This window comes from Corythoichthys intestinalis, chromosome 13 (genome assembly GCF_030265065.1).
Source record: "Corythoichthys intestinalis isolate RoL2023-P3 chromosome 13, ASM3026506v1, whole genome shotgun sequence".
NCBI classification, from domain to species: domain Eukaryota; kingdom Metazoa; phylum Chordata; class Actinopteri; order Syngnathiformes; family Syngnathidae; genus Corythoichthys; species Corythoichthys intestinalis.
Window position 1 is genome coordinate 56,656,052 of NC_080407.1, and position 14,844 is coordinate 56,670,895.

General features: G+C 47.8%; 3 protein-coding genes and 1 non-coding gene across 5 annotated transcripts; all 4 read right to left on the bottom strand.

The window, feature by feature from the left end:
• Window positions 1-412: 412 nt before the first annotated feature.
• msantd1 (Myb/SANT-like DNA-binding domain containing 1) lies at window positions 413-1,925 on the bottom strand. 2 transcript variants are annotated; one of them, XM_057854142.1, is made up of 3 exons: window positions 1,660-1,925; window positions 1,270-1,572; window positions 413-787 (listed from the first exon to the last, which is right to left on the bottom strand). In XM_057854142.1, the coding sequence occupies exons 1-3, from the start codon at window positions 1,908-1,910 to the stop codon at window positions 517-519; spliced, it is 825 nt and encodes a 274-aa protein (XP_057710125.1). In that variant the 5' UTR covers window positions 1,911-1,925; the 3' UTR covers window positions 413-516. The 2 variants fall into 2 exon arrangements, with proteins under 2 accessions (XP_057710125.1, XP_057710124.1); XM_057854141.1 differs by having other exon boundaries at window positions 414-787; window positions 1,654-1,925.
• A 2,064-nt stretch (window positions 1,926-3,989) lies between these two features.
• dtx4a (deltex 4, E3 ubiquitin ligase a) lies at window positions 3,990-10,610 on the bottom strand. The gene is given in 10 exon segments (XM_057855411.1): window positions 3,990-4,242; window positions 4,542-4,631; window positions 4,690-5,004; window positions 5,228-5,289; window positions 5,377-5,541; window positions 5,606-5,667; window positions 8,042-8,175; window positions 9,088-9,261; window positions 9,342-10,091; window positions 10,494-10,610. Coding segments are annotated over 10 exon segments (2,106 nt in total). The 3' UTR covers window positions 3,990-4,005.
• A 1,307-nt stretch (window positions 10,611-11,917) lies between these two features.
• Window positions 11,918-11,989, bottom strand: trnaa-cgc (transfer RNA alanine (anticodon CGC)). The gene has a single exon. It is a non-coding gene; the product is annotated as a tRNA-Ala (tRNA).
• A 1,697-nt stretch (window positions 11,990-13,686) lies between these two features.
• si:ch211-119e14.1 (uncharacterized) lies at window positions 13,687-14,763 on the bottom strand. Its single transcript, XM_057854143.1, has 2 exons — window positions 14,493-14,763; window positions 13,687-14,175 (listed from the first exon to the last, which is right to left on the bottom strand). Exon 2 carries the CDS (start codon window positions 14,171-14,173, stop codon window positions 13,751-13,753), a length of 423 nt encoding a protein of 140 aa, XP_057710126.1. The 5' UTR covers window positions 14,174-14,175; window positions 14,493-14,763; the 3' UTR covers window positions 13,687-13,750.
• Window positions 14,764-14,844: the final 81 nt, after the last annotated feature.

The following is a 14,844-nucleotide window of genomic DNA, read 5'->3' on the forward strand; positions in this document are numbered from 1 at the left end:
ACGTCCCCCCCCCACTTCGCCTGGCCAATCGGCGTCCAGCTCCACGTTCGAAAGGAACGGAGAGATTCTATTGGCCGGTGACATCGGTGGGCGGAGCCGGGCCGCACCGCCCCGCCCCGCCCCGGCCAAGGTTGGCGACGTGAAACCTTTTCAAATGTTACTTTTTACTTGACATGTTAGAGAAATAAACATTTTGAAGGCTCATGCACTTTACCCTGAATCTACTTTGAAGAAATACAAAGTTTGGAAGGAATACAGAAGTACATGGAAAGTGTTGATTCCAAAAATAATGGCGCTATTTTGGTCATTCATTTTGATCATCTATATTTGTGAGAATCGTGGCCACCGGCAGCTGTGTTGGGGTCAAAGTACTCCAACGGCCCACCGCCGGGCCAGAGAAAAAATGACAAAACCCACTCAAGATAAATGTTTGTCAAACTATTTTAATTGGAAAGCAAAGCACCACAAAGTAAGACGTGCCTTTTCTTTGTATACGGAACACAGACTAGAAGGAGGCTACATCGGGAGCGGCGCGTTGGTTCTTGTGACCGGCGACGGCGGCGGCAGGATCATCTTCTCCAGAAGGTTCATCATGCGCTCCTGCAGCTGCATGCACTGGACCTGCAGCAGGTTCTGCTGGCGCAAGGCCCGCCGGACCTCCCGGCACGTGTCCTCCACGGCCCGGCTGGAGCGTTTCTGTTGCCACAGCATGGCCCGCATCAGCCGCAGCTTCCTGCGCTTCACGGAAAGGTCGCTCTTCCGCTCGGTGCTCGGAACGGGCCGAGAGCTGCGGGCGAGGACAAGTGCAAAGGTGACTATATACCGACTTAACTTTCGAAAGGTTGAAAGGAGCGAGATTATTCCTCTTTCAAGAAACGCCTTTTCTGGAAATGCACGCCTCTCCATGGTTCGACTGAGATTTTCCCCTTTGTCAAGTCAGCCCGGAAATTGTTCCCATCGTGCCTTTACGACCGACGTCCCTCCACCGATCGACTAATGACGAGACAACTGCTTTGCCTTCGTCCGGGTTGCGGAAGTAAGATCGGGATACGTTGAGCGCTTGTACGACAAGTATGTTTACTTACTACAGGTATTTCCACTACAAATCTCCTTTCAGCTAATGCTAACTTTTGGTGGTGAACGAGCAGCGTCAGTCCCTATTTTGGAATCCTTGAGAATTGAGCGGCGGTTTTGAAATCGGCATTTCGATCACCCCCAAATCAATTATTATTATTATTTTTTTTTTGGAATTCCCGGCGAGACTGTTACCCGGAGCATTGCGTCCGCTCGCTGTCCGAGCTCCAGGAGTCCAGCTCCTGCTTGATCTCCATTTCGTCGGAGGAGCCCGTATACTCGGGCAGGTAGCCCGCGGGCGCCCCGTCTTCGTCCGGCGGGGCCTCGGCCTCGGCGGCGGAGGGCGGCCCGGACGACGTCCCGGCGCCGGACGGGGCCCGGGTCTCCGCCCGGTCCGCTCGCCCGACCTCCGGCGGCTTGGAGAGGATCTTCTCGATGACCTTGTAGTAAGGCCAGTCGGGCGCTTCGCCGCTTTCCGCGGCGACGGACTTAAGTCGCCTACGGGTTTGGAAAATCGATTAGAAAACCAAGAGCGTTGGGGGAGAGCGGACGGACGGGAATCGTGAGCCGCGGTCTCGCCTGTACTGGAAAGACATGTTGGTGATCTTCATCTTGATCTCCTCTTTAAAACGTTGCTCGCCCGTCAGCCGGAAGAAGCGCTGCGACATCCTCTCGTAAACCTTGGCGTTCCTTTTGCTGGTTTTCAGCTCGTTGTGGTTCTCCTCCCAAACGTAGAGCAGGGCCTTCATTTCGCCGTCGGTCCAGTTGGGGGCCCGCCGGTGCTTCTCGCCCTGAGGCGGCGGAACCAGGTAGCCGAAATCGTCCCCCGCTGCCATTTTGTTGCCCCTAAAACGCCGTGGATTTGAAAGGCTTTTTACAGGGTGCGGGAAGCACGCGCGCTCCGGCCTGCTTTTGCACCTCCCCCTCCCGAAATGGGGCCTAAAGAGGAAGAGGAATCCGGTTAAAAGCTTTTAGTGCTCGCTGATGTCACAGTTGCCCTGGCGACGGCCGAGGGCGGCCCTTCTTTTCCCCTCCGACCACTCCCACCCTCGCTGTCGCATAAAAAGCTTTTAGCTGAAAGGCAGCAGTGTGAGCGGAGAGCCGTTGCAGAAACGCCAGCGCTGGGGGGAGGGGAACCGCGAGGCCAGTCGGCCAGACGCTGGCTTTTGTTTCACGCTACGCCAGCCGCTCTATTCATTACGGGACGGGAGCCTCGTAGGAAGGCGACGCTCGCTCGTTTCATTTCAACGCGTTAGCTGCCGTTCACGCGTCGGTCTGGTCCACTCTGACTGCATGGCGGCGAATGGTCGTAGACTCAAATAGCCTATGTTCGCGGTAGTTCAAAGAGCAATGCCAACCGGAAAGGGCTTCGGTGCCATTGACGGCGATAGACGTCCAATCCTTTTGAATTGGGAGGGCTGACAGTAAAATCAACTTTTTTTTCCTCCTGAAAGGCCGAGTATGAGATCAAAATGATCAACTGTCATTTTTTTGGTCAACCCTTTATAAGGCAAGTCATTTCAAAAAGAAACATACAATTTGAATGAGACATAATTATCTTTTATTCATTCACCTTCATTTTTTAAATGAATAAATACATTCATCAATGTAAAAGTCAATTTATGACAAAATGCAATTTCTGGAGAAATTGACGGGAAAAATAAAATAAAAAAATTTATTACGCACACCTTGTTTCCTTCGTAAAATGTGTCATTAAAAAAACATCGTTTACAAAATGGCCACAACACAGATAAGGTGAACGTGACATACGCAAAAATCATGTTTGGCCAACTGGCTATTTCTTGTTGCAGGGTTTCAAGTGGAGCTCATCCATCCAGACTGTTAATCCGGGAAACAGACTAATCTACAGATCGACCCGGCCGGCCAGTTGGCCGGCCAGCCGGCACTGATCAGGTCCTTGTCGTTTCTTACTTTTAATATAGGAATGTCAAATTAGGATCAACATTTCAAAATGAAGGATGTGGTGTTAATATCTGCCATTCTCTGTTACAGTGAACTAAATATCAAAAAGCAGCAAAATGTAGTTTTCCTCTGCTGTTAACAAATTCATGTTACTTTGGTCAAAGAAATCTCTTTCCTAAGCTTGTAATATGTTCAAAAAGAAGACTGTTTTCGGGCAAAATTTCACAATTTAAATAAGCAGAACTGACAGTAAGGAAGCACAACTTTGGCTATATAAGTTGACGGTGTTCATTTGATGAGTTGGGAATACTCCAAATAACGGACGAAAGCTTGAAAATTTCAGTTGTGCTGATTTCAAATGGTAAATTAGCACAACTTTATTTTTTCTTGTATACCTGCATACAAGGTTTGTACATCATACATAAAATAGAAATGCTTACATCCCCAAAAAACAAACTACAAATCACAAAACATCAATAACTTCAAAGCTCACCGCCAGCCCCTCCCAGTGCAAACGGATCAGTCGTCTATCGCCATCAAGGGGTCAAAATAAAGCAAATAAATACAAAATGGAAGTTCAAAATTCAAATAGGAACCACATTTTCCAGTCGAAATGGAACGCGGTTGCCAAACGGTAGGTACCTCTAGAGGTCGGCAAACTCAAACAAAGAGGCGCCCTCCATCGCCAGGCGTACCGAGCGAGAACTCGCTCACTCACTGGATGCGCCGAAACCAATGTCGTCGTTCCTTTCGGATATGGGCGGGGAAGTCCTCGGAGCGCCGTTGTCAATCAATGAGAAAGTAGGAGTCCTACTTCAATTTGTCCCATTAAAAGCGATCGGCTTTCAAGTTTTCAAAAAGCCGACAATGTCACGCTAAGATAGAAAGCGGATGGACCGTGACCGCCTGCTAGTACGAGCGAATCGGGCCTTTGCGAGACTCGGCGGGTGACGGCGAGCTCGACGGACTCCCCCGCCCCTGCCCTCCGGGAAGCCACGCCACGCCACGCTAGGCGCGTTCCCCGGGAAGACGTCGGTCCTCGGCGACGCCCTGAGCCTCGAGCTCCTCCAAAACGTTGTCCAGGTGTCCCGGGTCGGGGTAGCCGCGGCCCGTCAGGTTGGAGCCGAACTCGGTCTTGTGGTGCGCCTCGTTCCAGATGACCGTGTCCGACTCGCCCGTGGTGACGGACGTGCCTACCGAGAAGATGAGGCGGCGGTCCCACGCTACCAGGAGAAGCCTCAGAACCTGGAAAAGGAAAATAGGCCCTTCTCAGTCACGGTTCCTAATGCCAATTTCGACATTAACTCGGTGTACCAATATAGTCAAATATATATACTTCAATGAAGTGTGAATACTGCACAAATTGGAAAAATGATAGTACAGTGTTACTACCCTCCTATGGAGGTAGTAGTAATACGTCCAAGTAGTGTACTTCTTGGGTTCAATAATTAACCTATGAAATAAATGGAAGACCCTGGTCTGACTTTTTAATATTGGCAGATATCATATCATGTCGGAACCGACAAACAAAAAGCAGCAGACACCTTTCGGCCTTTCTCGCTGTCCGGGAGGTAGCAGTGTCTCGGGAAGCCGCGGGCCGTGAAGACTTTGCCGGGGTTGGGGTGCTCCGGCCCCTGAAGAGAGGGTCGGTTAGCGTCGGGGCGTCTTCCCAAACGCGTACGGCGGCTCTACCTGAATGCCGGGAGGAATATTGTAAATAATGCGGACGGTTTTGCAGTCGGGGTGCCCGGGGAGCGAGTGGGGGATGACGTGGTATTCCATCTTGCCGGGCGGCTGGTTGCCGGTTTTCACGCCGGAGACGGTCTCGCGCGTGGCACATCTCAAGCTGCCGTCCTTGTTGCCGTTGTCGTACATGGCCACCGGGCACCGCAGATGGTACCGGTGGCCGCACCGAGCCAGACGGCGCGCCGATTCGGCCCGAGACACGCCGCCGGGACCCTCGTAGCCCGAAGGGCCGGCCAGTACCTCCGTGCAAATGGTGCAGTCCTGGAGGGAGGGCGCACAATGCTAGTCCCGACTCCACACTTTGTTCCCGCTATCAAATTGTAGAATTTCAAAGTCGGGGAGGGGCTCGAAATGTTATTATAAGGAGAGGGATACATGGGTTAATACAATTTTGAGATTCACAATGTTTCCTTGGCTCAGTTCTGGAGCCTCCACATTTTGGGGGCCCCAAATTTGAGCCCTTAAAACCATTTGGGACAATTACCTCTTCAGGGGGATTGCGGACTTTCTGAAGGTGCCTCTCGACCACCTCCTCGGAACTTCGACCTGTGACAATCAAGTGGGACGTGAAGTCTTTTGCAGCGAGATGACTTCTTAACCTTTTTTTTTTTTTTTGACTCTCTCTTCAAAGACCTTTGCGGGCCTGCTTCTCGGTGGTGCTTTTGCGACAGCAGTGGCCCAGCCCCTGCACGGGTTCGATGTCGCTCTCGTTGACCGGAGGCGGGTGGAGCGCCGGCTCGGGGGGGCGCGTCAGGCACACGGGAAGCCCCGCCGCGCTCATCAGGATGCAGGTTATCCCTAAAAGACAACACGGTCAGCTTTTGCACAACCGCGTGTCCCGACTTTTAAGAATCTCACCCACCGGCGAGAGCGGGGCGAACGGGACCGGAGCCGTTCGGGTTCTTGACGGGAACCGTCGGGACCCTGCGATACAAACGATACGATAACTGAAAGGTCGGCGCTAAGATCCCGTCCGTCTGGCGCGCACAGGTGGTGTATATGCGCAGCTGGCCGCAGCATATGTCGAGTTCATCACGCGTCAGCAGGTTAAAGAGCTTACGCGCACTCATTGTTTGACCTCCCCTACATTTTAAGGGGATCGCATCGCATCGTCACGTCACGTCAAGGCATATCAATATCATAATGACAGAAATGGAAAACATTCACAATCACATAAGACCAGGGGTGAAAGTGGGCCAGAACGGTCAGGAACGCAGTTCCGGTAGAAGATTCAGTGCCAGAACGCTGTTCCGATATACGGTGCTTTGATTCCGAAAATATGACGGCAACTGTCGAAACGCGATGTAAAAAAAAAAAAAAAGAAATACAAAGCTGCCACACATGCATTTTATCTTCAAGAAGAAAACAATCTACCAACATCCGATTGACATACACAAGTGTTGACATCAAGCATAATAAAGGGCTTGTGTAGCGTAATCCGTTTCCTCCGATATTTATGATTCATTTTATTCCACGCACGGACAGCATGGAGGTTTCCCCAGCTGCTGCAGTTATCTGAGTCTGACGATGACGAGTCACATCAATGTGCGAATGCACGCAGCAAAGCAAAACCCCTGGACTCATTTATCCATTCAATTGGCTGACATACTGAAATGTGGTCACCAGAGATAGTTAGCTCCGATTGGTTCAAATGTGAATGTTTTCTGAAAGGGCAAAAAAAAAAAAAAAAAAAGTGTTGAATTGATGCAACAAAAAAAGGTCAATAAGAGCAAGGCAAGAGTAAAGGAGGCTTATTTATCATATTTCGTTTTATTTGCTCTGATGGGGAGGTTGAGAACATCTTAGCCGTCAATGTGCACTTTGGACTTATATTTGTCCATTAGTGTTAGGCTACTTATTCATTTCCTTATGATTTGAAAAAGTCAATGTTTGCGTGATCTTCAAAATAGATTCCATATTACTAGAGGTGTGCAAAATTTCCCATTCTTAGATTATTCGCGATTCGGCCGTGGATGATTCGAGAACGATTCACAAACATCCAAATTCCGATTATTAAAGTATGCGAAGTAAAGCGGAAGTACACAACACTCAGCGCGCCGCGCGGTGTTCGGGACGGAACGGAGCGGCTAAACATCATGCTTCCCATTACCCGGCCCCTCGGGTAATGCCAATGCTCAACTCACGGCTCTAGCTCAACTCATGCAACGAGATAAAAAAACACAACAACATACCTGACTGCTGCCGAAAAGCTGCTAGAAAAGTACATCCGTATAATGTCACGGTGGATATCATTTATATAGGACTAGATGCATTATAGATTTGGTAGTGTTGGCAGCACATCGACAAAAAGCTAGATGCGGGAGTTATAGACGGCCGCCATCTTAAAGCAGTACACTTCCCTGCAAGGCTGTTGTGGCGAACCTTCCAAGCAAACCTAATTAACTTTTTTATCTAAAATACTCCTAAATCGGTAAAATATTTCATTGACTCTATCTTTACAATAGTTTTAAAACACTCACATGTCGAAAGTAGACAAAAGGGAAATTATGGAATAACGGGAGCAATTTTAACAAATTTAATGGCTGATTCACAACATTAAATTAATTGAATGTAGTTTAAAGCTGCTGATACAGAATGGGGACTGGAGTTTTTTTATTTAATGTTATCTTTGTATATTTGTTTACTGCTATATGTTAACTTGATACTGAAATAGTAGTGTGGTTTAGCCTGAGAGTATTTTTGAACAATTTTGAACTAATGTACAAAACATTAAAAAAAATTAAAAAAAGAGAGGAAAATAAAAGGACGGGGGTGCATCAATAATCGTTTTATAATCGAATCGGAGCCTCTGAATCGTAATCGTAATCGAATAGTTAGGTATTTGGCATTTAGTATGTGAGGAAATGAGGGAAAATAAAAATTAGGAGATGGAGGTTGGAGTTATTGCTGTTTTTGTAAACTTTTATTTTGCAGTCATTGAAAAACAACAAACAATTTGGAATGAAAATCAGTTTTTTTGATGTGTTACAGAAATAACTGACCAAAACAGTTTTCTTTGCATTTCAGTAATTTTGAACCCCCCCCCCCCCAAAAAAAGAAAAAAAAATTCTGGTTCCGTAGCGACCTTCACGTCAGGGAGTTCCGGCAAGAAATTCGAACCACTTTCACCCCTGCATAAGACTCAAAGTAGTTTGTCAGAGATGGATTTTAATCAGGAACTAGCGTAACGTTGCTGTGGCCAAAAAGAACACTAAAAGTTGCCGCAATAACCTCTTCACTCCTCAAGTTTTCACCTATTTTTTGTCTAACCTAAAGAAACCATCTGTTAGGTACTTACGGTCTGCCGCTTCTGATGACGGTCATCTCCAAGAATATTTGGTTGATCGACCGAGGAGGAAAATACGACCACTCCCGCTCCGATAGCTGAATTGAACGGCGGCGTGATTTGTGGCACGTCGCTCTTTTATAGCGCTAATCCACTCATCCCCATATGGTGACTTAAATGGTGTTGTCGGCCAATCAGTCACCATGTCACGGATTACCCGTAAAGCCACAAGGAAGCTTATTACACCAGCGTAGCCCCCCGCCCCCAACATCATTTATTCTACAAACTTTCAGTTTTAAAGTTGGATTTAAGCATTTTTGATTTCTAGAAAGAAAGGTTAGGCTTAGCGTATCATGACGAGTTATTTCTAATAACTGCCTCAAAAAAGAAGCCAACTCCTTATGGTCTTGTACAGTAGTAGTTATAGTACTGTATAATATTAACGCCACTGTCAAAGTGTTACCAAAAAAAAAAAAGACATTGTAAGCAGTTCCACATTGCTTGAGTATTCTTTTAGTAAAAAATGTTTTAGTTGAGCACATTTTTGGATGACTGCTTTTACTTGAGTAATACTATTTTGAAGTAACACTACTCTTACTTGAGTCCATTTTTTGACTAGTCTATCCACCTCTGAAGGTGACTGTGCTTCCTACACTTGCCAAGGGGAGGCTACTCTCTCTGGGCCATTTAGTTTTTGTTTACCAACAAGCGAAGCGTGTCGGCGAGTCACGTTTCTTGGATTGCGGCTAATCTCCTGGCATTAGGCCCACCTCCATCTGGCTCGGGCGAGCGCCGTCTGCGGCCGGTTAAATTCATTCACAAAATATCATGGAGACGTCACAATGTATTTTATGCGTTGTGGTAGTCGGTGAAGGAAGATGACTATTTTGTCCAAACCTCAGAGGCCCGAAAACGCATTTTTAGGCAAACCTGTCCCGTTAGGGACGCAGAAGGAAGAAAAATCCCCGTCAATACTACCAATTGTGCCGTACAAACACGCGCGGCGAGAGTTTATTTTTGGGCCCCGCGCAATCCCGCCGACTAACGAGGCGACGTACCGTAAGGCGATCAAAGCGACACCTTTGCGCGCTCGGCCGAGATGGCGGCGGAGCAACTGGTGCGACAGCCTTCTGTGACTTTTCTTCAGAAGGGGCTTTTGATTTTCTGACGTGGGCAACAGCAGGCGCGCCCATCTGGCCGGATGCACTCTCACCTGACACTTTGACAAAATCCTAAACAACGACAGCAGCAGATAACTGTTTGATTTCCTTATTCTTATTAGTCAGTGCAAGAAGAGGGAACAAAATGGCACCTCTCTTATGCTCATGCTAACAGTTGTATATTTTGAAGAGGACACATTTTCTTTAATTATATGACATATGGAGGGGGAAGCGACAGGGGCGACGGACGGCCCGAGTTGAGGGACAGGGCGGCGGCCAAGTCGAGGAGGGAGAGCGGGTGCGCGAAAACCGGATTTCCCATCCCCGGGCGGCCCGATGTCCCGTGAAGGGAGGGCGAGATCGAGGGCAATCGAGGGAGTGTCGGCGAGAAGGCCACCGCGTGGATCAGGTGACCGTTCGGCACGGGACCGTAGTCCGCGGCGGTCGGCGACCCAGAGTCCGAGCGCTGGAAAGCGTCTCCGCCTCGACGCCGAGGAGCGGTGCGCACCGCCGGCAGGCGCGGGCCGTCCCCAAAGAGGCAATCGTTGACCGCCCCGCCGGGGTACCCGCTCCCATCGGCTCCTCCGATCCCGTTCGGCCTCGCGGAAACATCGGCGCCGCCGGGACGAGGCCCCGACGCGGGCGCCCGGGATCCGGGCAGAGGCCCCGATACTAAGTGGTACGGCAAAACGGCGCGCCGTTTTTCGATTGGAGTCAAGCTCCCGAAGTCGATGAGGTAGCAGAGGCCCAGAGGGGCGAGGTCCGGCCGAGGTTGTTGACGGTTGAATGGCGGCGCACGCTTCCGTGTCGTACGCCGTCGGGCTACCGACGTCGTTCTACCACTCCCGCGGCCATCCCCGGCCGGGCGCCGACGTCGGCTCGTAAAAACTGCGGCGAAGTGCCTGGAGGGCACAAATGTTGCTACGTTACATTCCCAATGGAAAGTTTCCCAACCGTCTCTTATTTGCAACCTTATCAATAGTGGAAAAAGTATGTGGAGGCACGATATGACTTGCGATAGTCCTATATTACAGATGCTGATGGGTTAAGATATGGACACTTGTTAAAACTGTTGAGCGACCTATTCCTCTAAACCAAGGGGCGGGAACCTTTCTGGCTGAGAGAGCCATAAACACATTTTTAAAAATGTAATCCCGTGAGAGCCATACAATATGTTTAAAACTAAAAATATGTGTAATGTGTGCATTTGATGTCATTTCAACATTTTTAAAGTACAGTAAGTCTCTGAATTCTTTTGAATAACATTGTTATGCTGTTGCTAATCAATGACGAATATTTCTTACCATGAATGCGACTTCGGGTGCTGCATGGTGTTGCTGATGGCTTTGTAGTCTGGTTGATACTTGATGAGGTTCAGCGTGATGCAGGCATTGAGAAACGTAGGCTACGTCTCTTTTCATGTTCACGAAGAAGCGACATGAATCCTCTCTTTTTTCCAAGCATACACAGAGCACCATCAGTGCACACCGAAACAAGTTTGTCCATTGGTCGATTTTTTTTCTTTAGCTAACTCAATGAAGGACTTGAAGAAATCCTCCCCTCTTGTTGTTCCTTGCATAGCCCAAACTGCCAGACTTTCCTCATGTAGTGTGTCACCGACAACATACCTTGCGATCACGCTGAACTGTGATAAATTGCTTAGGTCCGTTGACTCATCCAAAGCGAGGGGAAAAAAATGGAGCCTAATTTATGTCCTTCACTTGCGTTGCCTCAATTTGATTTGACATCGTGATGGTACGATCGTGAACAGTTCTTGCTGACAGGGGCATGTCTTTTATCCGTTTACTAATCTTGTCTTTATCCGAAAAGTCGTCAAAAAGTTGATTGGCAACATCAAGCGTGAATGCTTTGGCGTACTCCCCATCTGTGAATGGCTTCCCGTTTGCTAAAGCGAATTGCAGTCACCTTGTTTGGCCCAAACACGGAGTTGCTACTGACTAGCTTGCACTCTCGTAAGAAGCTCTTGACATGCTTTCTTCCTGTTGTCCCCCGAACACCGGATATTTCCATGCAAATGTAGTATGGCGGGTGTCGAAGTGCCGCTTTATATTTGACCTTTTCATAGATGCAATTTTATCATTGCATGTTAGACACACCGCAGACCCTGCTCTCTCCACAAAGGCAAATTCCTCTGTCCATTCCTGCTGAAAAGTAGGACACTCCTCGTCTTTTTTTCTTTTGTGCCATCTTCTCAAAAGGGTTTGTAAAATTAGCGGGGAAAACGAAACTAAAACCGTGGGGAAATGACGACGCGCATGCATGGACGCGCGCAGCAACCGCCGCCCCGCCCACTTTTATCTACGTCTTTTCATTCAAACAGATAGATCGATGGCGCAACTTGCTCATTCTGGTATGCACAAGTGAATGCAGACAGAAATGTCTTCGCACGGTGTGGAGAATAAAATGATCAAAGTCAAAGTCAAAAAGTCTGCGCTGTGCAAGCCAGGAGGAGGTTCACAACCACACAATGTAAGTACATACATCATACACTATATTACACATACATATCGTACGCGATAATAGTCGAACTATGATAGAAAAAGATATGTTGTCTCGTGGAATGCTCTAACAGCCAATCAAAATGGAGAAAAGCCAATCGTAAACCATCGTTTTCTGAATGTAATCGCTATCGCTTCAACTTTTTTTTTCTCCATATCGAACAGAAACGTAGAAAAAGAAAGTCGTTAGTAAAATGGAACGAAAAGAGTGGAGATGCCGGGGATTGAACCCGGGACCTCATACATGCGAAGCATGCGCTCTACCACTGAGCTACATCCCCGTTCGGCAGATGGATGGCAGAATATCCTTACTTCTATTGGACCGTTGTCGGCTTTGTGGAGGAAGTCGGTGTGATGTCACGATGACGTCACCTCGCTTAGCAATGTGTCGCCATTTTGCGAAGGGGGCACGCACAGCTAAACGTTCCGTAGACAAACGTCTGAAATTCATATATTTCAGGTGTGTTTTGCATCTTTTTTCATAAAAACGTCTTAAACATGGCTTACTATTATCACAGGTCGCTGCCGACAGACGCGAGGAGGCGATACAATTTAAAATTGCCGTGTATTGGCTTGCAATTCTGCCCATACAAAGTCACAGCTGATAGCTGGATAAACAAAGGAATGGCCTGCAGTGGAGTTGGGAAACATCTCATATAAAGTCACCCAGTAAGATGACCTTTATCAATGATGTGGAATATGTACTGTGTGGAACTGCGATAATTGGTGGTATATACGAAGTGATTATTCCTGCCGTAACCGGTCATTCGCTTCCAAGCGTTATTTAGCCGTAAACACGTCACGGCAAAATAACCCGTTCCCACCGGGCCAATAATATACCGATTGACTAATCAGAGCAGTTCACGGCAAAAGAAAAATAACGCTTTGCGTGTTGCCGGTTACGGTAATAAAAACCACTGCCTAGTCTATTGAATCCTCGTAGCTAATTGGGGCAAAAAAAAAAAAAAAAACATCGATTCAAGTTTACTCACCAGTAATAAAATGTCGGCTGCAAATGTAAATGTGCTTGGATTTATTTTCCCACAGGCGAGAATAGTCCACGGAACCGTCTTCTTTTACTGTTCCTGGCTGAATTGCTTTCAACCATTTGTTTGTCGGAAGAATGAAGAACTTCAAATCTTCCTTGTGCGACAACCCGCAACACAGCAACTTTTAGTCATTCCGACGGAAAAAGACCGCAAATAAGACCAAAGTTCAACGCATTTGTATTACAATGCGTGACAGAGCAACTGCTCTGCTTGCCCCATTTTGAATATGGCGAGCCTTTGTTGTGGCTGCTGAGGTATTCATGCCCGGATGTCTGACTGCCTCTATTGTGCAGTTTCTCAAAAAAAAAATGAAGCGTTTTTTAAAAAAATTGCCCACCACACTTATGTCTGAAACACGGACAATGAATTTGTCACTAGCCGAAGTTGGTAGTAATGCGTTACATTTACTGGAGTAACTTTTGACTTTGACTTGAGTGGATTTGTGAGGATGCAACACTACTCTGACTCCGCTAGACTAGAGTCCATTCTGCATATTAGATTTGACTGCCTTTTTTGCCAGCGGTTATAGTAGTCTACCGATAACAGTTCTGTATTTTCTTTTGTCAGCACGTCGTCGTCGTCATCCATACATTTGAGATGATGTTGTGCTAAGAAAAGAATATACCATTGTCTATAAAAAAACATTCAGACATAAGCAGTTACTCATTGAGTACTCTTTTCACCAATTACTTTTTTACTTGAGTCCGATTTTTCAGAAAACCACTTAGAGAGTGGTGTTCCTGTCAAATAAAAAATATTACTCAAGCCCACTTTTTGCCCCCCGGTGACGGACGTCCAATTCGGAAGGGAAGCCGCCACGCCTACCGGTCCGAATGGGTCGGACGTCCGTCGACGGAAGGCGATTTCTGAAACCCCGATATTTCAAGGTACGGCGTCGATTCATTCGACGACACAATATGGGAAATGTCTCATGTTTGAGGACCGGAAATTTATTGACGATTGAATTTTGCAAACATACAAACAAGTAGGCTCTCACGCGGCCTCCCTCTCAGACCACACCACGCTCCCGGAGAAGTGATTTAAAACGACAAAGACATCGGGCCCCCCGGATTCCTCTTTTGCGTCGCTTCTCGCCTGGACCGGCTCGTCGCTCGGCAGGTCGCTACACGGACTCCCGCTACGTTCCTCCTCTTGCGCGGGCTCCTCCCCAAAGTCCCGCATTTCCACGCCGTCCCGCTTGGGACGGGGCCCCGGTCGGACCCCGAGACGGGTTCCCAGGGCGGCCGCCGCCCTTCTCGCCCGCTCCCGTAGACCGCCTTCCTCGTAGACGACGCGTCGCAAGGCGTATTTCCCGTCCGTCTCCCTGTTCAACTTCTTGTACAGGATGACCAGCAACACGAGAAGAGCGAGGAAGGCCGCGAAGAGCAAGACGTTAGTGACGGTGGAGTCGGCCATATCTGAAGCAAAGACGGGATTTTGCATCTGAACTGAATTGAAAAATCAACTCCTTGACAGCAATGTGACCGGGACACCGCCGAATATGATCGAGTTACGTGACAGCATTTGGGAAATACAAACAACTTTATCAAGTATTATTGTTCTGGAGGCAGGTAACAGAAAGCCATAAGCGCAGGAAGTGTGTCTGCAGTTTGCAGTTTTGCTGGTTTCCTGAAGGCAACGGAGCCAAAATGTTGCGTGGGAGTCATGCAAATATCACCGTATTTGTCAAATGACTTTCAAAGGCATTCTGAAAATGAGAAAAAAACAAACTTACCCCCAGTGTGAGCAAATGGGTTGTTGGTTAAAAAACAAACTGGAAGTCAAGTGATGCAGAGGACTCCACTTGTCGGAGGTACGACGAGATAGTGAGGGGAGGCGGAAAAAGTTCAGCCGCTTTGAAGGAGGGATGAGGCGGAGAGAAAGAAAATACGTTTCTAGAAAGAGGAAGTGTAGGTTGTGATTTTGAATTGAATGACGTAGATTTCATTTCATCCCTCTGGGTTTGAAAATGAAACTTTCAGATCAATGGTCCAATTTTGATTCCGTGCTTTATTTTGTCTTACCTCGGTACAACCACAGTCATGTGAGTTTTTTTTCTCAAGCTGGCATTTCCTGCCCTGCCTGAA

Bases quoted from the DNA above. Each gene is read 5' to 3' on its own strand.
- si:ch211-119e14.1 (XM_057854143.1), bottom strand. From the start codon at position 14,173: ATGGCCGACTCCACCGTCACTAACGTCTTGCTCTTCGCGGCCTTCCTC.
- msantd1 (XM_057854141.1), bottom strand. From the start codon at position 1,910: ATGGCAGCGGGGGACGATTTCGGCTACCTGGTTCCGCCGCCTCAGGGC. The intron at 1,573-1,653 runs GCGAGACCGCGG...CCAAACCCGTAG, and splicing joins AACATGTCTTTCCAGTACAG to GCGACTTAAGTCCGTCGCCG. The intron at 788-1,269 runs GTAACAGTCTCG...CCTCGCCCGCAG, and splicing joins GAGCGGACGCAATGCTCCGG to CTCTCGGCCCGTTCCGAGCA.